This window comes from Meriones unguiculatus, chromosome 7, assembly GCF_030254825.1.
Source record: "Meriones unguiculatus strain TT.TT164.6M chromosome 7, Bangor_MerUng_6.1, whole genome shotgun sequence".
In the NCBI taxonomy this organism is placed as follows: Eukaryota; Metazoa; Chordata; class Mammalia; order Rodentia; family Muridae; genus Meriones; species Meriones unguiculatus.
In genome coordinates this window covers 22705991-22724938 of record NC_083355.1, presented here as the reverse complement: position 1 = coordinate 22724938, position 18948 = coordinate 22705991, and the positions used below count along the sequence as shown (strand labels likewise).

General features: G+C 49.4%; 1 protein-coding gene and 1 long non-coding RNA gene across 6 annotated transcripts; one reads left to right on the top strand and one right to left on the bottom strand.

Annotated features, from left to right (window-relative positions):
* Positions 1–255: 255 nt before the first annotated feature.
* LOC132655149 (uncharacterized) lies at positions 256–9655 on the bottom strand. The gene is made up of 2 exons (XR_009592796.1): positions 9544–9655; positions 256–2958 (listed from the first exon to the last, which is right to left on the bottom strand). It is a non-coding gene; the product is annotated as an uncharacterized LOC132655149 (long non-coding RNA).
* Positions 9385–18893, top strand: Grb7 (growth factor receptor bound protein 7). Of its 5 annotated transcripts, XM_060386795.1 has the most exons (17): positions 9385–9590; positions 10808–10946; positions 13724–13810; positions 14257–14413; positions 14515–14659; positions 14809–14965; positions 15086–15207; positions 15328–15405; positions 15523–15672; positions 16729–16839; positions 17046–17144; positions 17351–17431; positions 17524–17640; positions 17749–17809; positions 17936–18023; positions 18137–18230; positions 18327–18893. In XM_060386795.1, the coding sequence occupies exons 3-17, from the start codon at positions 13768–13770 to the stop codon at positions 18552–18554; spliced, it is 1731 nt and encodes a 576-aa protein (XP_060242778.1). In that variant the 5' UTR covers positions 9385–9590; positions 10808–10946; positions 13724–13767; the 3' UTR covers positions 18555–18893. The 5 variants fall into 5 exon arrangements, with proteins under 5 accessions (XP_060242778.1, XP_060242777.1, XP_060242779.1 ...); XM_060386794.1 differs by lacking the exon at positions 9385–9590 and having other exon boundaries at positions 10432–10946; XM_060386798.1 differs by lacking the exon at positions 9385–9590 and having other exon boundaries at positions 10442–10946; positions 18408–18893.
* Positions 18894–18948: the final 55 nt, after the last annotated feature.

Below are 18948 nucleotides of genomic sequence, written 5' to 3'. Positions count from 1 at the left end.
AAGCTGGGAGGCTGTTTAAACTGCTCTCTCAGGACAAAAGCTTACGTAAAGGAAAAAGGCCAGTTTAATAGGTCCAAACTAAGTGCTTTTCCAAGTCAGACAGGCACTCAACCGATTGGGGGAGGAGTAGGGACCTGATAAAATAATTCTAAGTTACAGGTGGGAGACAAAACTACACCTCTTTTCTGTGAGCGGATAAAAAGGAGTGTCGTGAGGCACAGCACAGTGCAAAAGAACACAGAAGGGGAACAGAACTTATGATCAGGTAAACTTTAATAATCACACTTTTATGCTATTTACAAATGTTAAGGCAACAAAGCGGACAGGATGGGAGAGACAATAAAACAGGCTTCTTGGAGCTTGGCTGATAATCTCTTCTACAGTTTTAAGACAGAAATAAAGGAAAATTTAGAAATGATGACTATGGTTAATTCATAGCCCTCATTAATCATTGGATCAGCCTTTTATGTCTTCTCAAAGGCAAGGAAGGGCTTTAGGAAAGATACTGGAACAGCACAAGAACAACTAGAACAATATAAAGAAAAAATTAAAAGTTGGAAGTGAGGCATAAAACAAGAGATTATTGAACAAAACAAACAACAGAAAGGTAGGTGTGAAATATGGGTACAGACCTTAAGAGAAGAGTTTAGAATACTAAGTAAAGAACATTTTTATCTTTCGCCTCAGGCAGAGGCGAAAGATAAAAATAAAGAAGGCCAGCCAAAGGTGGTTAGAAAACAAACGTTAGTTTATCCAGTCAGTATATAGCAGAGACCAGCAGATGATGATCATCCACTGGATTATCACGAAGCTGAATGGCGCCCTGTGGAAGTGCTAGCTCTGAGGAAATTTAAGGAAAGTGTCACTAATTTTGGAATGCACTCACCATTCATAAAACAAATGCTGACTTCCTGGTCAATCAGAAGTAGAGTAATCCCAAAGGACCGGGAGGATATGGCAAAGGCAATATTAGAACCTGGGCCATATTTACAATGGTTTTCATGGTGGAGAGAAGAGGCTAGAGAGATAGCACACAAAAATAGAGCCAGAGGTGTTAGTGATTCTAAGGAACAGCTGCTTGGTGATGGCCAATGTGCTGACACAGAGATGCAAGCTGTATATAATGAAGAAACCTTAGCATTATGTCACCCTAGCAGCCTTAAATGCCTGGGACAAGGTTGAGGAATCAGGAAAAAGGCTTGAGCCATTCTCCCAGGTCATACAAGGTCCAAGTGAAACATTCACTAACTTTTTGCAAAGATTGGCCTCAGCTGTGGATAGAAGTATATCAGATCCACTAGCTAAAAGGCACTAATAGGATATTTAGCTTATGAAAATGCTAATACTGAATGCAAAGAGGCAATAAGGCCATTAAGAGCAAGATCTGCACCAACAGACAAATAGATTAGAAATAGGATTGACATCAGACCTCACTCACCTAGTATGACCTTGATAGGAGAAGCTAGCCCTAAAGACCTTAGGAAATGTCTTAATTGTGGTGGACGAGGTTACTACAAAGGAAATTACAAGGAAAACCAAAATAATTCGAAAAAGGAGCACATGCTTCCTAGAATATGCAGAAGATGTGGCAAGGATCACCACTGGCCTAGTGAAGGTAGAGCAGCAACAGATAAATGGAGTGATCCTTTATCAAAAAACTCCCACGAGGGCCCTTCGAAGGCCGCAATACAGGACAGGGATACTCCTCCACAAGAAAATTAACCACCACTGCTCTGGGAATAAAAATTAGACATTAAAAAATCAGATAGGTCAGAGCAAGTTCTATAGATAAATAAATAAAAAAAAACAGGAAGGAAACAAAGAACAAATATGCTGGCAAACCTCTATAGATGATCAAAGGCCAAAGTTAAAGATAAATTTAAGTAATATTGAAATTGAAAGCATGGTGGATACTGAGGCTGATGTCGCAACCATCACTCCTAAATCCTGGTCCCCAAATTGGCCACTTCAAGAGGTTGATATGCAATTCCAAGGAGTTGGAACTTTATCTAAAGTAAAACAAAGTGTCAGGTGGCTTAAATGTACAGGACCAGAAGGTCAAATAAGAAAATCAGGGCCATACGTAGCTGAGATAGCCATAAACTTATGGGAAAGAGATCTATTACAACCAAGGAAAACCCAGATTAACATCCCCCCACAAACCCAGATTAACATCCCCCAATTTCAGAGGCAAGCCAAAAAACAGGTAATACTCCTGATAAAGAAATTAAAATTATTTTTAAAATGCCATCAAAAACAGTTACAGACTGTCTAGGCTGTCCATAAACAAAAATACAGCAGATGCCGTCTTTTCAACTTCATGCTGGGAAGCCACTGCTGATAAAAACTCCACAGCCTTACCACTAAGGTGGTTGGCTGACCAAGCTATTTGGATTGAACAATGGTCTACGAGTAAAGAAAAATTACTGGCACTAGAACAGCTGGTCCTGGGAACAGCTGGGGCCGTACCATATAGAGGAGTCCAACAGCCCTTGGAATTCTCCTGTATTTGTCATCAAAAAGAAATCTGGCAAATGGAGGATGTTAACAGATCTCAGAGCAATTAACAAAATTATTCAGCCAATGGGATCGTTACAATCTGGAATCCCATTGCCTTCCTTGTTACCTAAGGAATAGCCTATTATGGTGATTGATTTAAAGGATTGCTTTTTCACAGTTCCTTTACATGAACATGATAGAGAAAGGTTTGCTTTCTCAGTACCCACTTTGAATAGAAGCTGTCACTGGAGGGTCTTACCACAGGGGATGTTAAACAGTCTTACTTTGTGCCAATATTTTGTACAACAGCCGTTGGAGACAATTCGTAATCAATTTCCTCAATCCATAATTTACCACTATATGGATGATATCTTATTAGCTGATTCAGATATGAAAACATTAGAAAAATTTTTGAAGAAGTAAACAGAACGTTGTCTTGTTGGGGATGACGGACTGCTCCTGAAAAAAATACAAAGAGGAGATTCTATTAATTACCTAGGATATAAAATAGGTCTACAGAAAATTCAACCACAAAAGGTACAAATTAGAAGAACCCAATTAAGAACTCTTAATCATTTTCAAAAATTGCTGGGAGATATTAATTGGTTCCAGCCTACAAGTGATTTAGCTACTCAAGAGCTAAGTAACTTATTTCAAACCTCACAGGGTGATAAGGACTTAAACAGTCCAAGAACGTTATCAGCTGAAGCTGAGAAGGAATTGGCTCTGCTACAAAGGAAATTGCAAGATGCATGTATAGACTGTACTGATCCAGAGATGGCCTGTATTTTGGCTATCATGCCTTCTGCTCGTTCTCCCACAGGAATTCTTATGCAGAGAGAGGATTATGTCTTAGAATGGATATTTTTGGCACACAAACAAAATAAAAAAATTAAAAACCTATAGAGAAAAGGTTTCTGAATTGATCCTAAGAGGAAGAATGAGACTTCGTCAACTGGCTGGAAGAGATCCAGTTTAAATTGTGGGGCCCTTTACCAATCTGAGATTGTATCATTGTGGGCAGACAACGAATACTGGCAAAGAGCTTGCTGTGAATTTTTGGGAGAAATCAACAACAGATACCCAAAAAGCAAGCGACTTCAGTTTATAAAAAGAACCAATTGGATTATTCTCTCTCGTATAATAAAAGGAACTCCAATTTCTGGAGCTCCCACCTTTTTTATGGATGCCCATAAATCAAAAAGGGCAGGTTATAAGTCAGAAAATGTGAGTAAAGTAGTGGATAGTCCTTATGATTCAGTTGCAATTCTCTTGGTGTTATCAGATTTTCAAGAATCTCTTAATATACTGACTCTCAATATACAGAAAGAGTTGTTCTGCATATAGAAACTGCTGATCTAATGCAGGATAATTCGGACTTAACTTCACTGTTTCTTCAGTGACAACAACTAATCAGAAATAGAAATAATCCATTATATATGACACACATCAGACCTCATACGGGTCTACCAGGCCCTCGAGCACAAGGCAATGACAAAGCAATGACGAAATTGATCAACTATTGATAGGAAGAGTGTGAGAGGCCTCAGAATTTCATAAAAAACCACCATGTTAACAGCAAGGGTTAAAAAGAGAGTTTTTCTATCTCTTGGCAACAAGCCAAAGAAATTGTGAGAAAATGCCCCACTTGTTCTTTATATAACCAAACTCCACTACATGCAGGAAGCTAACCCAAAAGTAGCCAAAGAAATGAAATTTGGCAAATGGACATGCTTTATCTTACAGAGTTTGGTAAACTAAAATATGTGCACCATACTATAGACACATATTCAGGGTTTCAGTGGGCAACGGCCTTAAGCTCTGAAAAGGCTGATTCAGTTATTAAGTTGTTAGAAGTGATGGCAGTTATGGGTATTCCTAAACAGATTAAGACTGATAATGCTACAGCGTATGTCTCTAATAAAATGGAACTTTTTTTTTTTACATATTATAAGATAAAACATGTCACAGGTACACTGCACAATCCTACCAGTCAAGCAGTCATTGAAAGATCCAATTGTACTTTAAGGACATGCTTAACAAACAGAGAGAGGTATCAAAGACCCCAGAGAGAGATTACATATGCTTTATTCACCTTCAATTTCTTAAATGTTAACGAACAACAAACAACAGCTGCAGAGAGACACTGGGTTATAGAAAAAAATGCCGAATTATTCCGGCCTATATATTTCAAAGACACCCTAACTTCACAATGGAGAGCAGGGAATGTGTTAACGCTGAGGAAGAGGTTTTGTGTATGTTCATACAGAAGAAGAGAAATTATGGGTTCCATCAAAACTCATAAAAACCAGAAATGACCGAGGAAGACCACCTGAAGACCTTGGCCACACACAAGAAGAGAGAATTCAAGAAGAATAAACAGAACAGGTAACATAAAGTGCTGATCCCTTCACATGGGATCAACTCTGAAACTAACTGAGACATAAAAAATGTCTCCAGCCAGAACTTCAACAATACATGGCCAATAAATCCTTGGCTACAATATCCTCAAAATTTATTATGCCACTCTTTTAAATGGCATAGATAAAATTGGTTCACAAGTTTAGTTTCATCCTGCACATCTCCTACATTTATAATTTTAGGACTGTATAATGCTTGTGAAGAATTATATGTTTGCAGAACAAAAGGACTGGACACCAGATATGCTGGATCAAACCTGACAGAATTCATCTTTTCAGCATGCTGCGACATTGACACATCTGTTCCAGTGTCTTGCATGTTCTAGCATTCTGCTTTTTCCTGCCTCAACTGCTTCAGTTGCTGTTTCTCATCAAAGCCTGCTCCCAAGAGAGCTTTGTAGAAAGCTACTAATCTCAACTGGTCCAGCATTTTAGACTGTTCCAAACAGGACTTCTATTAAGCTTGACATTTCTCAACATTCAAAGACTGGACCACAAATGCTTGCTTAATTAACCATTTCCCCCAATTTCCTTTGGGCCCCCTAACAGGATTTCTGCGTGTCCAAAAAGCCAGCTAGAAAAAATTCATGAGAAGGATGTCCAATTTCCTTTAAGGGAGTTGGATAGATTTTTGATTGTTTTCTGTGGCTATGAATGTTTATTGTCTCTGGGAGATGTTTATAATTTATTAGTGGTCATGTTCAGAGAGAAAACAAGGTTAGACTTAGGGATTTCCTCTTTTTCTTTTTCCTTTCTCTATCTTTCTTTCTTAGATAAGGACAAAAGGGGTTGAAAAGAAAAGAAGGAATGCAGGGATATCTTATAGGAATAAGACTAAAGGTAGATTATTGAATTTACTCAACTTAAGGTTTTATTTGTTATTCCCAAATAAGCTTATTTTTAACTCTGGTTTAGGATTTTGTATATTGATGCAAAAATATCTATTTTTAATATACTGGTAAATTTTAGTATATTGATACAAATTCAAGGTTATTTCTAATACTTTTAAACTACTATTACAAACTGTTTAGGGTATTAGGTAAATGCAAGTTAATTGTTAATCAACTCATAGTCATGTCAGACACTAGTCCAATTTATCACAGAATTATACATCCTAGGTTTAACAGCTAGATATGATTCTATAAACAGGTCAATTATATAAAGATAGGTAAGTCTTCAAAAACCTTGGAGACCTACAGAATATGGCATTTAAAAGATGTCTGCATTATTTTAAAGATTCTTTGACAATGAGACACGTCATCTCCTGGCAGAACCCAGCCTTCCTCAAAGAAGATGATGAGCACCAAAGAACCTCCATGTAGAGATGGCTTCAAACGTGGCAAATGAGCCACTTGGGCAAAAAGAAAATGCCCTTGTTTCATGACAGACAGAATTCTGCCAAAAATGGGCAAACTTAAATGCAGGACAAGTCGACTGCCGAATTCTACCAAGACAGAGTAAGCAAGTCTTAAATAGTTCCTCCTTTACATATATGTCTGTCAACTATACAGAAGGCTGAAGATGATGCTCCAGCATTATAGAGTTCTGGGTGATTGTTCAGGCAACAAACCATCTCTGTCAATTTTTTATTTTTTGGAAGCTGCTAACATGCACTTCCTATTTACTCCAGTAACTAATTTTATTCCTTCTCAAGTCTCTGGTGGGGTTGAAGACCAAATAGTTATAGTTCCACAATTAAGCTTAAGTTGTTTAGAATTTAAGAAAATGTTTTCATATAGGTAATAGCAATAAGGATACGAGTTAATTTAGGTATACAACTCTAAACTTGTTAAGATAGGATAATCAGATACTTTCTCCTAAGCTGCCAAATACACATGGACTGGTTTTTGCACATGTAAATCTTACCTACTAATTTTCATAACTGTTTTATAATTATGATTGTATGGAAAGAAAAGGAACCTTTTATTGGACTTAAAGGGGGAAATGTTGGTATAATGTTCTTGTGGAATGTATACAATTTACCCGTGTTCGTTCAAATGCTGATTTCTCTCCCCCACTCTATGGTCTCAATCCAGACATTGCATTGTGTGAGGTTTATTCTACGCATCACCTGTTTCAGGTTTTTGTAAACATGCCACCATTTGTTCTCTGTATTTTCAATAAAACAACCAGCCAATACTGAGCAATGGAGAGAATAGTGTGGGACATCCTGGTCTGGAGGGGAGGAGAAGGAAGTGAGTGGGGAAAGTTTGAGAGGAGAGTTCAGCAGGAGAGGACTTGGAACCATGAGGAGAGATGAACCGGACCTAAGATATGACTAAAAGTAAGTATAATGTGGGAAATCTGAATGGGAGGAAACTATGCGGGCTTGGAGATTTAGGATGGAGTAACTATTGCCCAGCCTTCTGCTCTAGGTTAATTAAATAAATCCAAGTCTCTGTGTGGTGATTTGGGTATATGGGTGGTTTAGGAATAACCACTGTTTAACTAAAAGATAATTCAATAGTAAATATTAATAACCCACAACAAGAAAGTTTGAGGATAGCCAAGATGACATATCAAGACCCCAAAATGCCATTTTGGAAAGCCAAAAATGAGCCAGAGAAATGGCTCAGTGGCTAAGAGCACTTTCTGCTCTAATTCAGTTCAGTTCCAGCTCTGGGTTCAGTTCCCAGAACCTACATAGTGGTTCATAACCATCTGACTCCAGTTCCAGGGGATCTGATGCCATCTTCTGGCCTCCTTGGGCACCAGGCAAGAATGAAGTGTACTTCAATAATGCAGGCAAACATACACATACACAAAAATAAATAAATAAATCTCCAAAGCAACACAACAAAAACTAGATTTAATTAATTATTTTTTTGTTTTTCAAGACAGGGTTTCTTTGTGTAGCCCTGGCTGTCCTGGAACTAGCTCTTATGGACCAGGCTGACCTTGAACTCACAAAGATCCACCTGCCTCTGCCTCTGCCACCTGAGTGTTGGGATTAAAGGTGTGTATCACAACACCTGGCCAAAAACTAGGTTTTATCCAGATGTAGTATCATCATACGACAAGGAGCATCAGTAAACTAGTTCCTTCTTGCGCGTCTCTCATTTTAGTGTTTTTTAGTTGGAGATACTCTTGCTATTGAATACCTCAGGCTGGCTTTGAACTTTGAAGCCTACACCGTACTGGGCTTATACATTCAGTTTGGAGTGACTTTTATCCTAAATTCAAATTAACATATAGTTAGTCCTCTATGGGCAAGAAAAGAAGGCTCAGCAGTAAAAAGCACTTGCTGCCAAGCTTGACAACATGAGTTTTGATCCCCTGAACGTTCCCACCTTAGGAAGGAGAGAACCAATTCTCATTGACCTACACACACACACACACACACCCAGCACACAGCCCCAGTTTTCCCCATACAAACAAAACGCAATGACAAACAAACAGCCTTTGTTATCCATCCCGTAAGGTCCCAGACAGAATGGTCCCCAAGCCCCTACAAGCCTCTGTCCCCTACTGCCAGAATCTCCTGTCCCGTCCCTGGGACCTCAGATCTGCCTTCGCCCTTGCAGGCCTACTTCTAGATCAGTGGTTCTCAGTCTGTGGGTCCCGACTCATTTGAGGGGGTGCTGAATGAGCCTTTCACAGGGGTCACCTAAGAGCATCAGAAAGACACATATATTGACACTATGCTTCCTAACAGCAGCAAAATCACAGTTACGAAGTAGCCACGAAAATGATTTTACCGCTGGGGTCACCAAGGCAGGAGGAACTGTATTGAAGGGTCTCGGCGTTAGGAAGGTTGAGAATGGCTGCTCTAGGTAGAATCCTGGGGCTTAAAGCACCTGCTGTTCTTTCACAGGACCAACCCCAAAGAGCCCTGACAGGTTCCTGCCGGCACACAGGCAACACACACAGAGGCAGGCGTGTGCGCACAAATAAAAACAAAAGTCGTTAGAAGGAGAAAGAAATGGAGCCAGGCATGGTGGCACACACCTTTAATCCCAGCACTGGGGGAGGCAGAGGCAGGCAGATCTTCGTGAGTTCGAGGCCAGCCCGTTCTGCAACCTGTCTGAGTGTGGCTTCCCTCCAGCCTAGCCTTCAACACCCTGCAAGCTCTTCAGCGATCTTTGGAAGTGCAGCCCGGCCTCTGTGTCTCTTTGGGCCCAGATACAACCCGTAGGGTCTGGCTTCTGCCCACTACTCCTGCCAATCTGGACAAACAGGATTGATGGCTTTCAAACCCGGTTTGCAAAACAGCCACCGGAGGGCTTGTCCGCTGCCTCACATTCCTGGGGCTTTGCCTCAGAGATGGAGACTGTGGTGGCTGGGGAGGGGCCCAAAGGTGTTTTGTTTTGTTTTGTTTTCCCCATATCAGCCTAAGAGACTAGGAGGCCGCGTTCCCGCCTTTTAGGAGCTGCGGTGGTTTTTCTCCACCCCTAACAGACTTGCACAACCTGCCCAGGCTCACCTGGATGGCCTCTTTTCCTGTCCACCCCCACTCTCTTTAGCTCTGCGTTCTGCATTCCCTCCAAGCAGCCGCTTCCGGGCTGGTCCCTCCACCACGGATGGTTAACCCCTCCGGTTCCCCCGCACAGGCAGTTCCTCCTTCCTCGGCTTTGTTTTCACTTCCACAGAGAGACCTTCCCTGCCTCTCCCGTGACTCACTCACCTGGCAAACTTGTCACCTGTCATTTCTTATTTGCGTGACTCTTAAAGGTCAGTCTCCCCGACTGGGTTGCAGCAGGCTAAGGGCGGGTCTGTTTTTGTCGCTTTGCTGTGTGTATCCAGCAGCCAGGCACTGATCTGCTACGTGCTTCCACGGTAAACCTTGGGCTTTGTTTAAATTGTTTCCTGGCCCAAGGAACCTTCCCCCTTCCCCACCTCTTTGCTTTGCCCCATTCATGCTAGCTTTCCTTCCTTCCTTCCTTCCTTCCTTCCTTCCTTCCTTCCTTCCTTCCTTCCTCCCTCCCTCCCTCCCTCCCTCCCTCCCTCCCTTTCTTGTTTTTGAGATGAAGTTTCTCCGTACAGTCCACACTGTTGTAGACCAGGCTGGCCTCGAACTCACAGGTACCCACCACCCTCTGCCTCTAGAGCGCTGGAATCAAAGGCGTGCGCCCCTACAGCCGGCTTTTCACGCTAGGCTTTTTCAAGCGAAAGGTTGAGGCTGTGCTTTTTCCTCAGGGCAGACCCTTTATCAGCCCGTAGCTTGTTTGCTTTCTCAACTGTCTCCCGTAGGAAGCTGGGAGGTGGCTTTGATCCCGGTCGCTCAGCCCCTCTTCCCGAGCCTCCGATGTTTACTGAAGGCTTAACCAGAAAGCTGTAACCTGGCCATAACGGTCGCCAGACCGTCGTGGCCCCTCCCACTAGGCCACCTTGTCACTCCTGGATTTGATACTGCGAAGACCCTGGACTTGGCTCGGAAGGGAGGGAGGGTGTACCTTGGGTAACTCAGCAGGGACACGGCAACAGCCTGGGTGGCTAGACTGTGGCTGGGGGGGGCGGGGGGGGCAGGGTCAAAAGCCGGGGCACGTCTTCAGGCTTCCCTCTTCAGCCCGGTGCCCTTTGCCCTAGCGGGTGATCCGGGCTGAAGACGGCCCCCTAGCTTGACCAATGAACTGACCATCACTGGGGGGAGGGACGTGCGGGAATGGGCGGGACCATCCGTATCTAACAAACAGCCTCCAGACGCCCCTTTCCAGGTAGTGAGGATTCTAGATTTTTCTCCTTGGCTCTTCCCTGCTCCTGCTCAAGCACCTGCTCTCTCCCCTGGCACCTGCTGCCCAGTAGGAAGGGCGAGAACCATCCCAGGCGGTTCATTCTGAGGAGTCTCCGCCCCTCCTCCTGCGCTTCCTTCTCCAGAGCGCCTCTCAGGCCCCGCCCTCACCTGCCCAAGATAATTTTAGTTTCCCTGGGCCTGGAATCTGGATTCGCAGGGCTCTCTCCATAGTCTCCCGCCTCGACATCCAACCTGTAGAGAAGAGAGGATTTGAAATCAAACCCAGGTGTCTGGGATCCCTAGAAAGAACCAGACTTTGGGCCCCGGTGTTCTGCCCCTTCTTCTGGCGAATCCAGGTAAGCCGACGATCTGTTTCTACTCCCCGCCCCCCCCTACCCCGGCCTCACCAGGGCCTCAGGTTGTGCCCGCCTCGGGCGGATCTGGCCCACTGCCCAGGTAGATGGCCCGGAGGCTGCCAGCCCCCCCCCCCCCAACGTCCTCGATCGGTGATGTCAGGCCCGAGGCGGGGAAAGGGGGTGGTCGGTAGTTAAGGCCTGGAGTCTTTCCCCCTAAGCCGGTGGCCTCAGGCAGGTGTGCGGAAGTCTAAGGTCTGGGTAAGGACCTAAGCGGGACCTTCATCTTGGGGTGGGATGGGATGCAAGTTAGGTCTTGGTCCCTAAGGAGAAAAAATCCATCCTCCTGCCACCCTCTGGCGTCTCCGCTGCACTTGTTTTGTTTCGTTTGTTGGCATCTGGAGTCCTTCCTCTTCCTCACCTTGCTCCGGCAGACCTCCAGTGTTTTTCATTTCATGCCCCTCCCACTCCCTCCTTTCCTCTGAGCGAATCCGTGGAAGGGAGGTAAGGTCTCTGGGTCACACTCCTGAAATCTGGACTTTCCGGCTAAAACTAATGCTTCCTGCCCAAGGCCAGGTAGTGGGGGTGGGGGTAGGGGTGGGGGGGCGGTGTGCGTGCCAGATCTGGAGGTTCCCCTTCACTTCCTTGCAGGGCTCAGTTTACTACCATCTGGGGTTCCCTTTTGGAGGGGAGTAAAGCTTGCACAGTGGTTGGGACTCCGTCTCCCCACGTGGTGGTCCCATCTCGGATGTAGGAGCCCAGCGGGCCGAGGGGATGCTGCGTGCCCCGAGGAGGGTCCGCAGGCAGGAGAGGGGCTGGAAGGGAGTCCGTGGCGGGCGTGTGTGGGCCTGGACGCTGAAGCTGGGCAAAGACCTAGGTCCAGGTCTGGGTCTACACGGCAGGAGGGAAACAGTGAACCCGAGGGCCACGTCCTAATAACGCGCGGGCTCGTGTGTGCGTGTGTTGTGTGTGTGTTGTACCCAGAAGGCAAAATAATGATTAACTTTACCGGGAACTCTAGCATTCTTCCCAAATTAAACATTAAAAGAGTTGTCCCGCCCCCTATAGTCCATTGGATGTTTATTTCCTGTGGAGTGGGCGGAGCATCAACTTCGGGTCAGCTAAGGGTTTTCCCACCTCCTCACCTGGTGGCACCCTGAAAGGCTAAGCCCCCCCCCACCTTCCCACTCCAAGTCCTGATGAGGGGGTTGGCTTGGTGTCCCGGACCGGAACCGGATTTCTGGCTGCCCAGGCCACCAGCTTAATTGTCTGCCCTACCAACCCCTCCCCGAACCTGGGAAGAGTGGATGGTGGCCTTGTTTGCTGTTGGCCCCAAACATTAAGCTGTGCCACTCGCCCTTGGGGCTTTCTAGGTGGGGCACGATCCAGGAAGTAAACAAGGAGGTAGGGAGGGTAGGAGAGAGGGTGGGGCGGGAGCAGCTGGGGCTGGAGAGCCGGAGTTTGGAGTGGCCTGCTGAGAGAGTTGGTGGGGGACCAGTTTCTCCAACGCGAAGCAGTGCTTGGTTAGGCCCGAGTTTAAATGTTTCAGATCTCTAGGGCAGGGGCTGCCAGGCCTACAACAGGCTCCTCGGCCCCATCCCAACTTTTGGTTACCCAACATCCTCTCTAGTCCTGTCCATGGGGAGGGGAGGGTGGAGATTCTGGAAGCTCACCCTCATTTAGTCTGCACCTGGGCCTTTTGACATCAGGCTGTAATCGGACTTGAATCTACAGCCTCCCCTTTTAGACACCTGTCCAGCTGGGTGTTTGTTTTTTTTCTCACTCTGAGGGACGGGCACCCTTGTCCTCCCCTGTCCTCTCCTGGTGTGTTAACTCCAGTCCCCAGAGACTGTGTGCTCAGAGACCCTTTCCCACAGAACAATACACAGAAGTCCCCAGGGCCAGAGGCATCATCATCAGAAGTCCTGGGGAGAGTTAACAGCGAACAGACCCAGTGTGGGCAGGGCTGGACGCACAGCAGAAGGAGGTGGGCTCCGGTCCTGGTAGGATCCAGGCCGGGCATTTCCTCTCTCCTTCCTGGGCTATGGGCTGGGTGATGGTTGGGGACTAGAGGTGGGCAGGTGATTATTCCCACCTGGGCTGGGCACTGGCCAAGGGTGGGGAGGGTGATGTCAGAGGAGGCGCGGGCTGCCTGTCCCCACATCTTCGTCCTTCCCCAGCCCACACCCCTTGCTCCTAGGCTACCTGTAGGTTGGGGAGACCGAGATGGAGGGCAGAGGTAGGTTGTTTGTGTTCCTTCAGGAAGTCCTGTGGATGAGTCAAGGGTGAATGGAGAGCCTGGGGCCTGGCTGTCCCGCCCCGCCCTGACTCATCTGTCCCCTAGATCCCTTCATGCCCTCTCGGGAAGGGTCAAGTGTTTGCCCCGTCCTGGTGGAGGGAAGCTTTCCAGATATCTTGGGCAGCCTCACAGCCCTGGGACAGTGCCTGGTAAACAGGCGGGGTGCCGGGATTGGCATTTTGTCTGGGTCCTGCCAGGCTCAGCACCAAGGAGTTTGCTGGTTTCCGCAGAGAAGGGGCTGGGACTCCTCTACCCCATCCCCCGCCCCAAGATCGCTTTGCCCAGTCTCTCCTGCCCTTACTTGTTTTAGCTTCCCTGCACCCTGCACCCGTGGGCGCTAAGGCATAGGTGAGACTTGTGGTGTGTCTGGTGCCAAGGGCTTTCAGACCAGAGAAAGGATAAAACAGGTGCACAGTAACGGGGGCAGAGTTCCCGGCGCAAGGCTGAGTGTGGCAAGTGCAATGGGACTTCTCACACATAGGACCTCGGCTTTAGCATTGAGGCTTCGGGACAGAGTGGAGCAGGATGAGGGGCCTGAGAGGGCACACAGAGGTTGGAGGCCGCTGGGGTAAGAGCCCCCAGGCTAGTCCTTCTGCTCCCACCTCAGCTTGAGCATGCTCCCCCCCCAGTCCTGTCCTTCCCCACCACCTCTCTGTGTGTTTGTTATCACAACAAAGCTTGGCAGCTGCCTCTGGCAGGGAGATGCCAGAACAACAAAGTTCGGGGGTGGGGAATCTGGGGTGGAGCCCAATGGAATGGGCAGCCTTTGCCCAGGCCCAGGGCCTGCAGCTAGGGGCATGAGGCATGGAGCCTCAGAGCACTGGCCTTGGTGTCCCAAGCACCAGACTGGCTGGCACTGGGTTTATACCTGCACGAATGCTTCCTTCTCAGGGTCTCAGTGTCCCTTCCTGTAAAGTGGGCGTGTCCTGTTCTCTCAGAGGGCTTAGGGGAAGCCACAGTTTGAAGGGACCCGTGGAGGCCCTTGACATCAGCAGGTCCGCATTTTCTTCATAGGTGCCATGGAACTGGATCTGAGCCCACCTCATCTAGGCAGCTCCCCAGAAGATGTGTGCCCAGCTCCTGGGACCCCTCCCGAGACCCCCCCACCCCCTGATAACCCTCCGCCAGGGGATGTGAAGCGGTCCCAGCCTCTGCCCATTCCAAGCAGCAGGTAGGACGGGGCAACGGGGCTGCATTGGTAGGGAGGTCTGGGGACAGGGAAGCCAGCCGGTGCGGTGCTGGCTGACACACGGGGCCTTCTGTCCCTCCCAGGAAACTTCGGGAAGAGGAGCTTCAGGCGACTTCCCTCCCCTCCATCCCCAACCCTTTCCCCGAGCTCTGCAGCCCACCTTCACAGAAACCTATTCTTGGGGGGTCCTCCAGTTCGAGACTCTCTCGGGACTCTGGCCGCCTCCATGTGAGTTGTTCTGGGAAAGGGAAGGGTGGGGACAGAGCCGCTCCACGCTTCTCTGTGTGTGTGTGTGTGGGGGGAGTATCTTGGTCCCTGAGGATAGGGTAGAATCACCCGTGCTTTACCCCAAATGACTGGCGGCTCCCGGGATACAGGTGGTGAAGGTGTACAGCGAGGACGGGACATGCCGCTCCGTGGAGGTGGCAGCCGGTGCCACAGCCCGCCACGTGTGCGAAATGCTGGTGCAGCGAGCTCATGCCCTGAGCGACGAGAGCTGGGGCCTGGTGGAGTGCCACCCCTACTTAGCACTGGGTGAGTGGGGGTTGCCAGGGGCTGGGGGGGGCAATGTTATACATCTTGGGCCAGATCGGTGGCTCATCTGGGAGGCCAAGCTAATCTCCGCCAATCCTTGCTTTTCACCCCTGATCTCAGAGAGGGGCTTGGAGGACCATGAGTTCGTGGTGGAGGTACAGGAGGCCTGGCCAGTCGGTGGAGACAGCCGCTTCGTCTTCCGTAAAAACTTCGCCAAGTATGAGCTGTTCAAGAGCCCCCCAGTGAGTGTGCGTGAGGAGAACCTGGGTGTACACGCACGCACACACGCACACCCTCTGGACCCCCCCTTCCCCCCCCAGCCTGGATTCCTGATCCAGATTCCTGACTCCTTTCTTCCCCAGCACAAGCTGTTTCCAGAAAAGATGGTCTCCAGCTGTCTGGATGCACAAACAGGCGTATCCCACGAAGACCTCATCCAGGTGAGGTCACCCAGTGCTCCTGTCCCTCCGTCTGTCAGTCCGTGCTGCTGCAGCACCCCTCCCCCGCAGGCCTGGGAGGGGGCTGTCGTTTCACCTTCCGCTCATGTCTGTCCCCAGAACTTCCTGAATGCTGGCAGCTTCCCCGAGATCCAGGGCTTCCTGCAGCTGCGGGGATCGGGCCGGGGGTCAGGTCGGAAGCTTTGGAAACGATTCTTCTGCTTTCTGCGTCGGTCCGGCCTCTATTACTCCACCAAGGGCACCTCCAAGGTGAGGTGTTGGAGAGTCAGCTCAGCCAGCCATGGGCCTTTCCTCAAGGGTACTCCTAGACCCTTGCTTCCCCTCTCAGACCAGGGGCTCCTCAGATGCTCTTCCCTCCCCTATGGCTGGCTGTCTCACGTGCCTGCACCCCTCCACCCCAACCCGTTTGTCTCACCGCAGGAGTGCCAATAGGCAAGACAGTGATTTGAATCAGCCTCTGCTTGTGTGTGTGAGTGCGCCTCTGTGTATGTGTGTGTGTATATCTGTGTTTGTGCCTCTGAGTATGTGTGTGTGTGTGCCTGTGTGTCAGTGAAAGTCTGTGTGTGTGTATCTGTGTGTGTGCCTCTGTGTTTATGTTTGAGTGTGTCTTTCTGTGTGTCTATGTCTGTGTGTACCTGTGTATGCCTGTGTGTGTGTGTGTCTGTATGTCTGTGTGTGCCTGTGTATGTTTGTGTGTGTCTGTTTGTGTGCCTGTGTGTATGTTTGTGTGTGTCAGTGTACGTCTGTGTGTCTGTGTATATCTGTGTGTGTCTATACCTCTGTATGTATGTTTGAGTGTGTCTGTCTGTGTATGTCTGTATGTCTGTGTATGCCTGTGTATGTCTGTGTGTGCCTGTGTATGTCTGTGTGTGTGTATGTCTGTGTGTGTGTACCTGTCTCTGTGTGTGTGTTTGTGTATGCATGAATGTCAGTGGTCCTCCTCAGGTGGTCCTCCTCAGGAACTGTCCTATCTTGTGTTTTAAGGCAAGGCTCCCACTGGGACCTGGGACTCAGATTAAGCCAGGCTGACTGGCGGGAGAGCCCCAAGAACCCTTCTGTCCCCACACCGGGATTAGAAGTGTACCGCAATCCATCCAGCTCTGGAGATGGGGGTGAACTCAGGTCCTCACGCTTGCCTGGCGAGCACTTTACCAACTGAGCTGTCTCCTCGGCCTCAGCCTCTACCTGCTGTGTAACCCTGGGTCACCCTGCCTCTCCGTGGCCCTAAAATCTCCTTGCTTTCTGGGACACTAATACGGACATGGGCTCTGCCTGTACCAAGTCCTACTTTCTCATGCTGCGCAGGACCCGAGGCACCTACAGTACGTGGCAGATGTGAATGAGTCCAATGCCTATGTGGTGACCCAGGGCCGAAAGCTGTACGGGATGCCCACTGACTTCGGCTTCTGTGTCAAGGTGAGGGCTGCAGCCTGGCCGGGCTGGGGGAGGGCGAGAGCTGCCCAGGTTCGAGTGTCCCTCCTTAGGGCTTTTGAACGTGGTCTTGAGGACCCCAGCCTCTTCTCCCTAGACCCTGCCCTTTCAGAGAGCCCTTGGGTCTTTCCCTGCCCCGTGGCAACTGGGCACAGAATCAAATAAGGGACAGCCCACTTCCTCTCCCTCAGCCCAACAAGCTTCGAAACGGCCACAAGGGACTCCACATCTTCTGCAGTGATGATGAGCAGAGCCGAACCTGCTGGCTGGCCGCCTTCCGGCTCTTCAAAGTGAGGTCCCTGGAATGGCTGGGGGGCTGGGCTTGCCTGAGGGAGGTGATCTCTCTAGTGAAGAGTTTGCCGGAGCCGGCTCTTGGAGAATACCTGTCAGGAAGGGCAGACTCAGCCCTGCTCTGGAAGAGTCCTGGCCTCGGGTGTCACGGCCCATCTCCTAGGTTCTTCTGACCTCAAACCTTTTTTGTCCCCCGTTCCTCCAGTATGGGGTGCAGCTATATAAGAATTATCAGCAGGTCCAGTCTCGTTACCTGCGCCTGTCCTATTTGGGGTCTTCACCCTTGGTGAGTGTACTCACGGGTGTTGGGAGAGGTGGCCTCGCAGGCTCAGGGCTGCTATTCGGACCCTTCCCCTCCCCATTCTGTCCTCTCTCCAGAGGAGCGTCTCAGATAACACCCTAGTGGCCATGGACTTCTCTGGCCATGCTGGGCGTGTCATTGAGAACCCCCGGGAGGCCCTGAATGCTGCCATGGAGGAAGCGCAGGCCTGGAGGGTAAGGGCCTGCGTGCTCCATTGGGCTTCTAGGGAGCGGGAGGGAGGACGAGGGTTCGGAGAGGCAGGGGATGCCGATGGCCCCCTGACTCCATGTCCCCCGCTGCAGAAGAAGACAAACCACCGTCTGAGCCTGCCCACCCCATGTTCCGGCTCAAGCCTCAGCACAGGTGGGTGATGGTCTAAAGTCCCTAGGGTGGGCTGTGTGGCCACTCTGAGCAATCTTGGCTGGGGTTGGGCGGGGGGGGAGGGGGGTGAACCCTTCCCTGAATGCATCTCTTTCCCTCCGACCCCAGCCATCCACCGCACCCAGCCCTGGTTCCACGGACGTATCTCCCGGGAGGAGAGCCAGCGGCTAATTGCACAGCAGGGCCTGGTGGATGGGTAAGGGGCTGGGCTGGGTGGACTAGCAGACCTGGGGACCAGTGAGATACTCGGGCGGGTGCAAGGAGGATCCCTGGTAACGCTGCTCCGTCTGTCTGTCTGTCTCCCCAAAGTGTGTTCCTGGTCCGGGAGAGCCAGCGGAACCCCCAGGGCTTTGTCCTGTCCCTGTGCCACCTGCAGAAAGTCAAGCATTACCTCATCCTGCCAGTGAGTAACTCCCCGGCTCCTAATTTGGGTTCTTGTAGCCAGGGGACGTATGACTCGAAAGCCCCACTGTGTGCTCCTCCTTTCTCCCCGTACAAGAAACGGGGGCTGATTGCCGGCCCCACGGGCTGCTCCTCCGCCCGGGACCGCTCCCTGACCTGCCTTCTGGCCGCACCACAGAGCGAAGATGAAGGCTGCCTCTACTTCAGCATGGATGATGGCCAGACCCGGTTCACTGACCTTCTGCAGCTGGTGGAATTCCACCAGCTGAACCGAGGCATCCTGCCCTGCTTGCTGCGCCACTGCTGTGCCCGAGTGGCCCTCTGAGGCTGCGGGAGCCCTTAGGGCCCACGGGTATGCCACCCGTCTGTTGGGTGGACTTGGTGCAGGCAGGAGGGATGATACACAGCTGACGAGCTCCCCCCTCCCCCAGGCCACAAACATCCCCCAACCCTGTCCATCCCTGACTGCTGTCCTCAAGGGAGGCATGTGTGGCCCTCTCCCCTTTGTGGAGCTCTTGAGGGACTGTTCCAGTGAGGGGCATTATGAGAGAAGGAAGGGCAGCCCAGCTGGCCTCACGCCCCACTCACACTTTGTTCAGACTGAGAGGCCAGTTTGATCTGCTCAATTTTATACTAGTGACAATAAAGATTATTTTTTTATACACCCATGTGTTCCGTCTGCCAAGAACTGACAAGAGAACCGGCAGAGGTAAAGGCCT

Bases quoted from the DNA above. Each gene is read 5' to 3' on its own strand.
- Grb7 (XM_060386795.1), top strand. From the start codon at position 13,768: ATGAGGGGCCTGAGAGGGCACACAGAGGTTGGAGGCCGCTGGG. The intron at 13,811-14,256 runs GTAAGAGCCCCC...TTTTCTTCATAG, and splicing joins AGAGGTTGGAGGCCGCTGGG to GTGCCATGGAACTGGATCTG. The intron at 14,414-14,514 runs GTAGGACGGGGC...TGTCCCTCCCAG, and splicing joins CTGCCCATTCCAAGCAGCAG to GAAACTTCGGGAAGAGGAGC.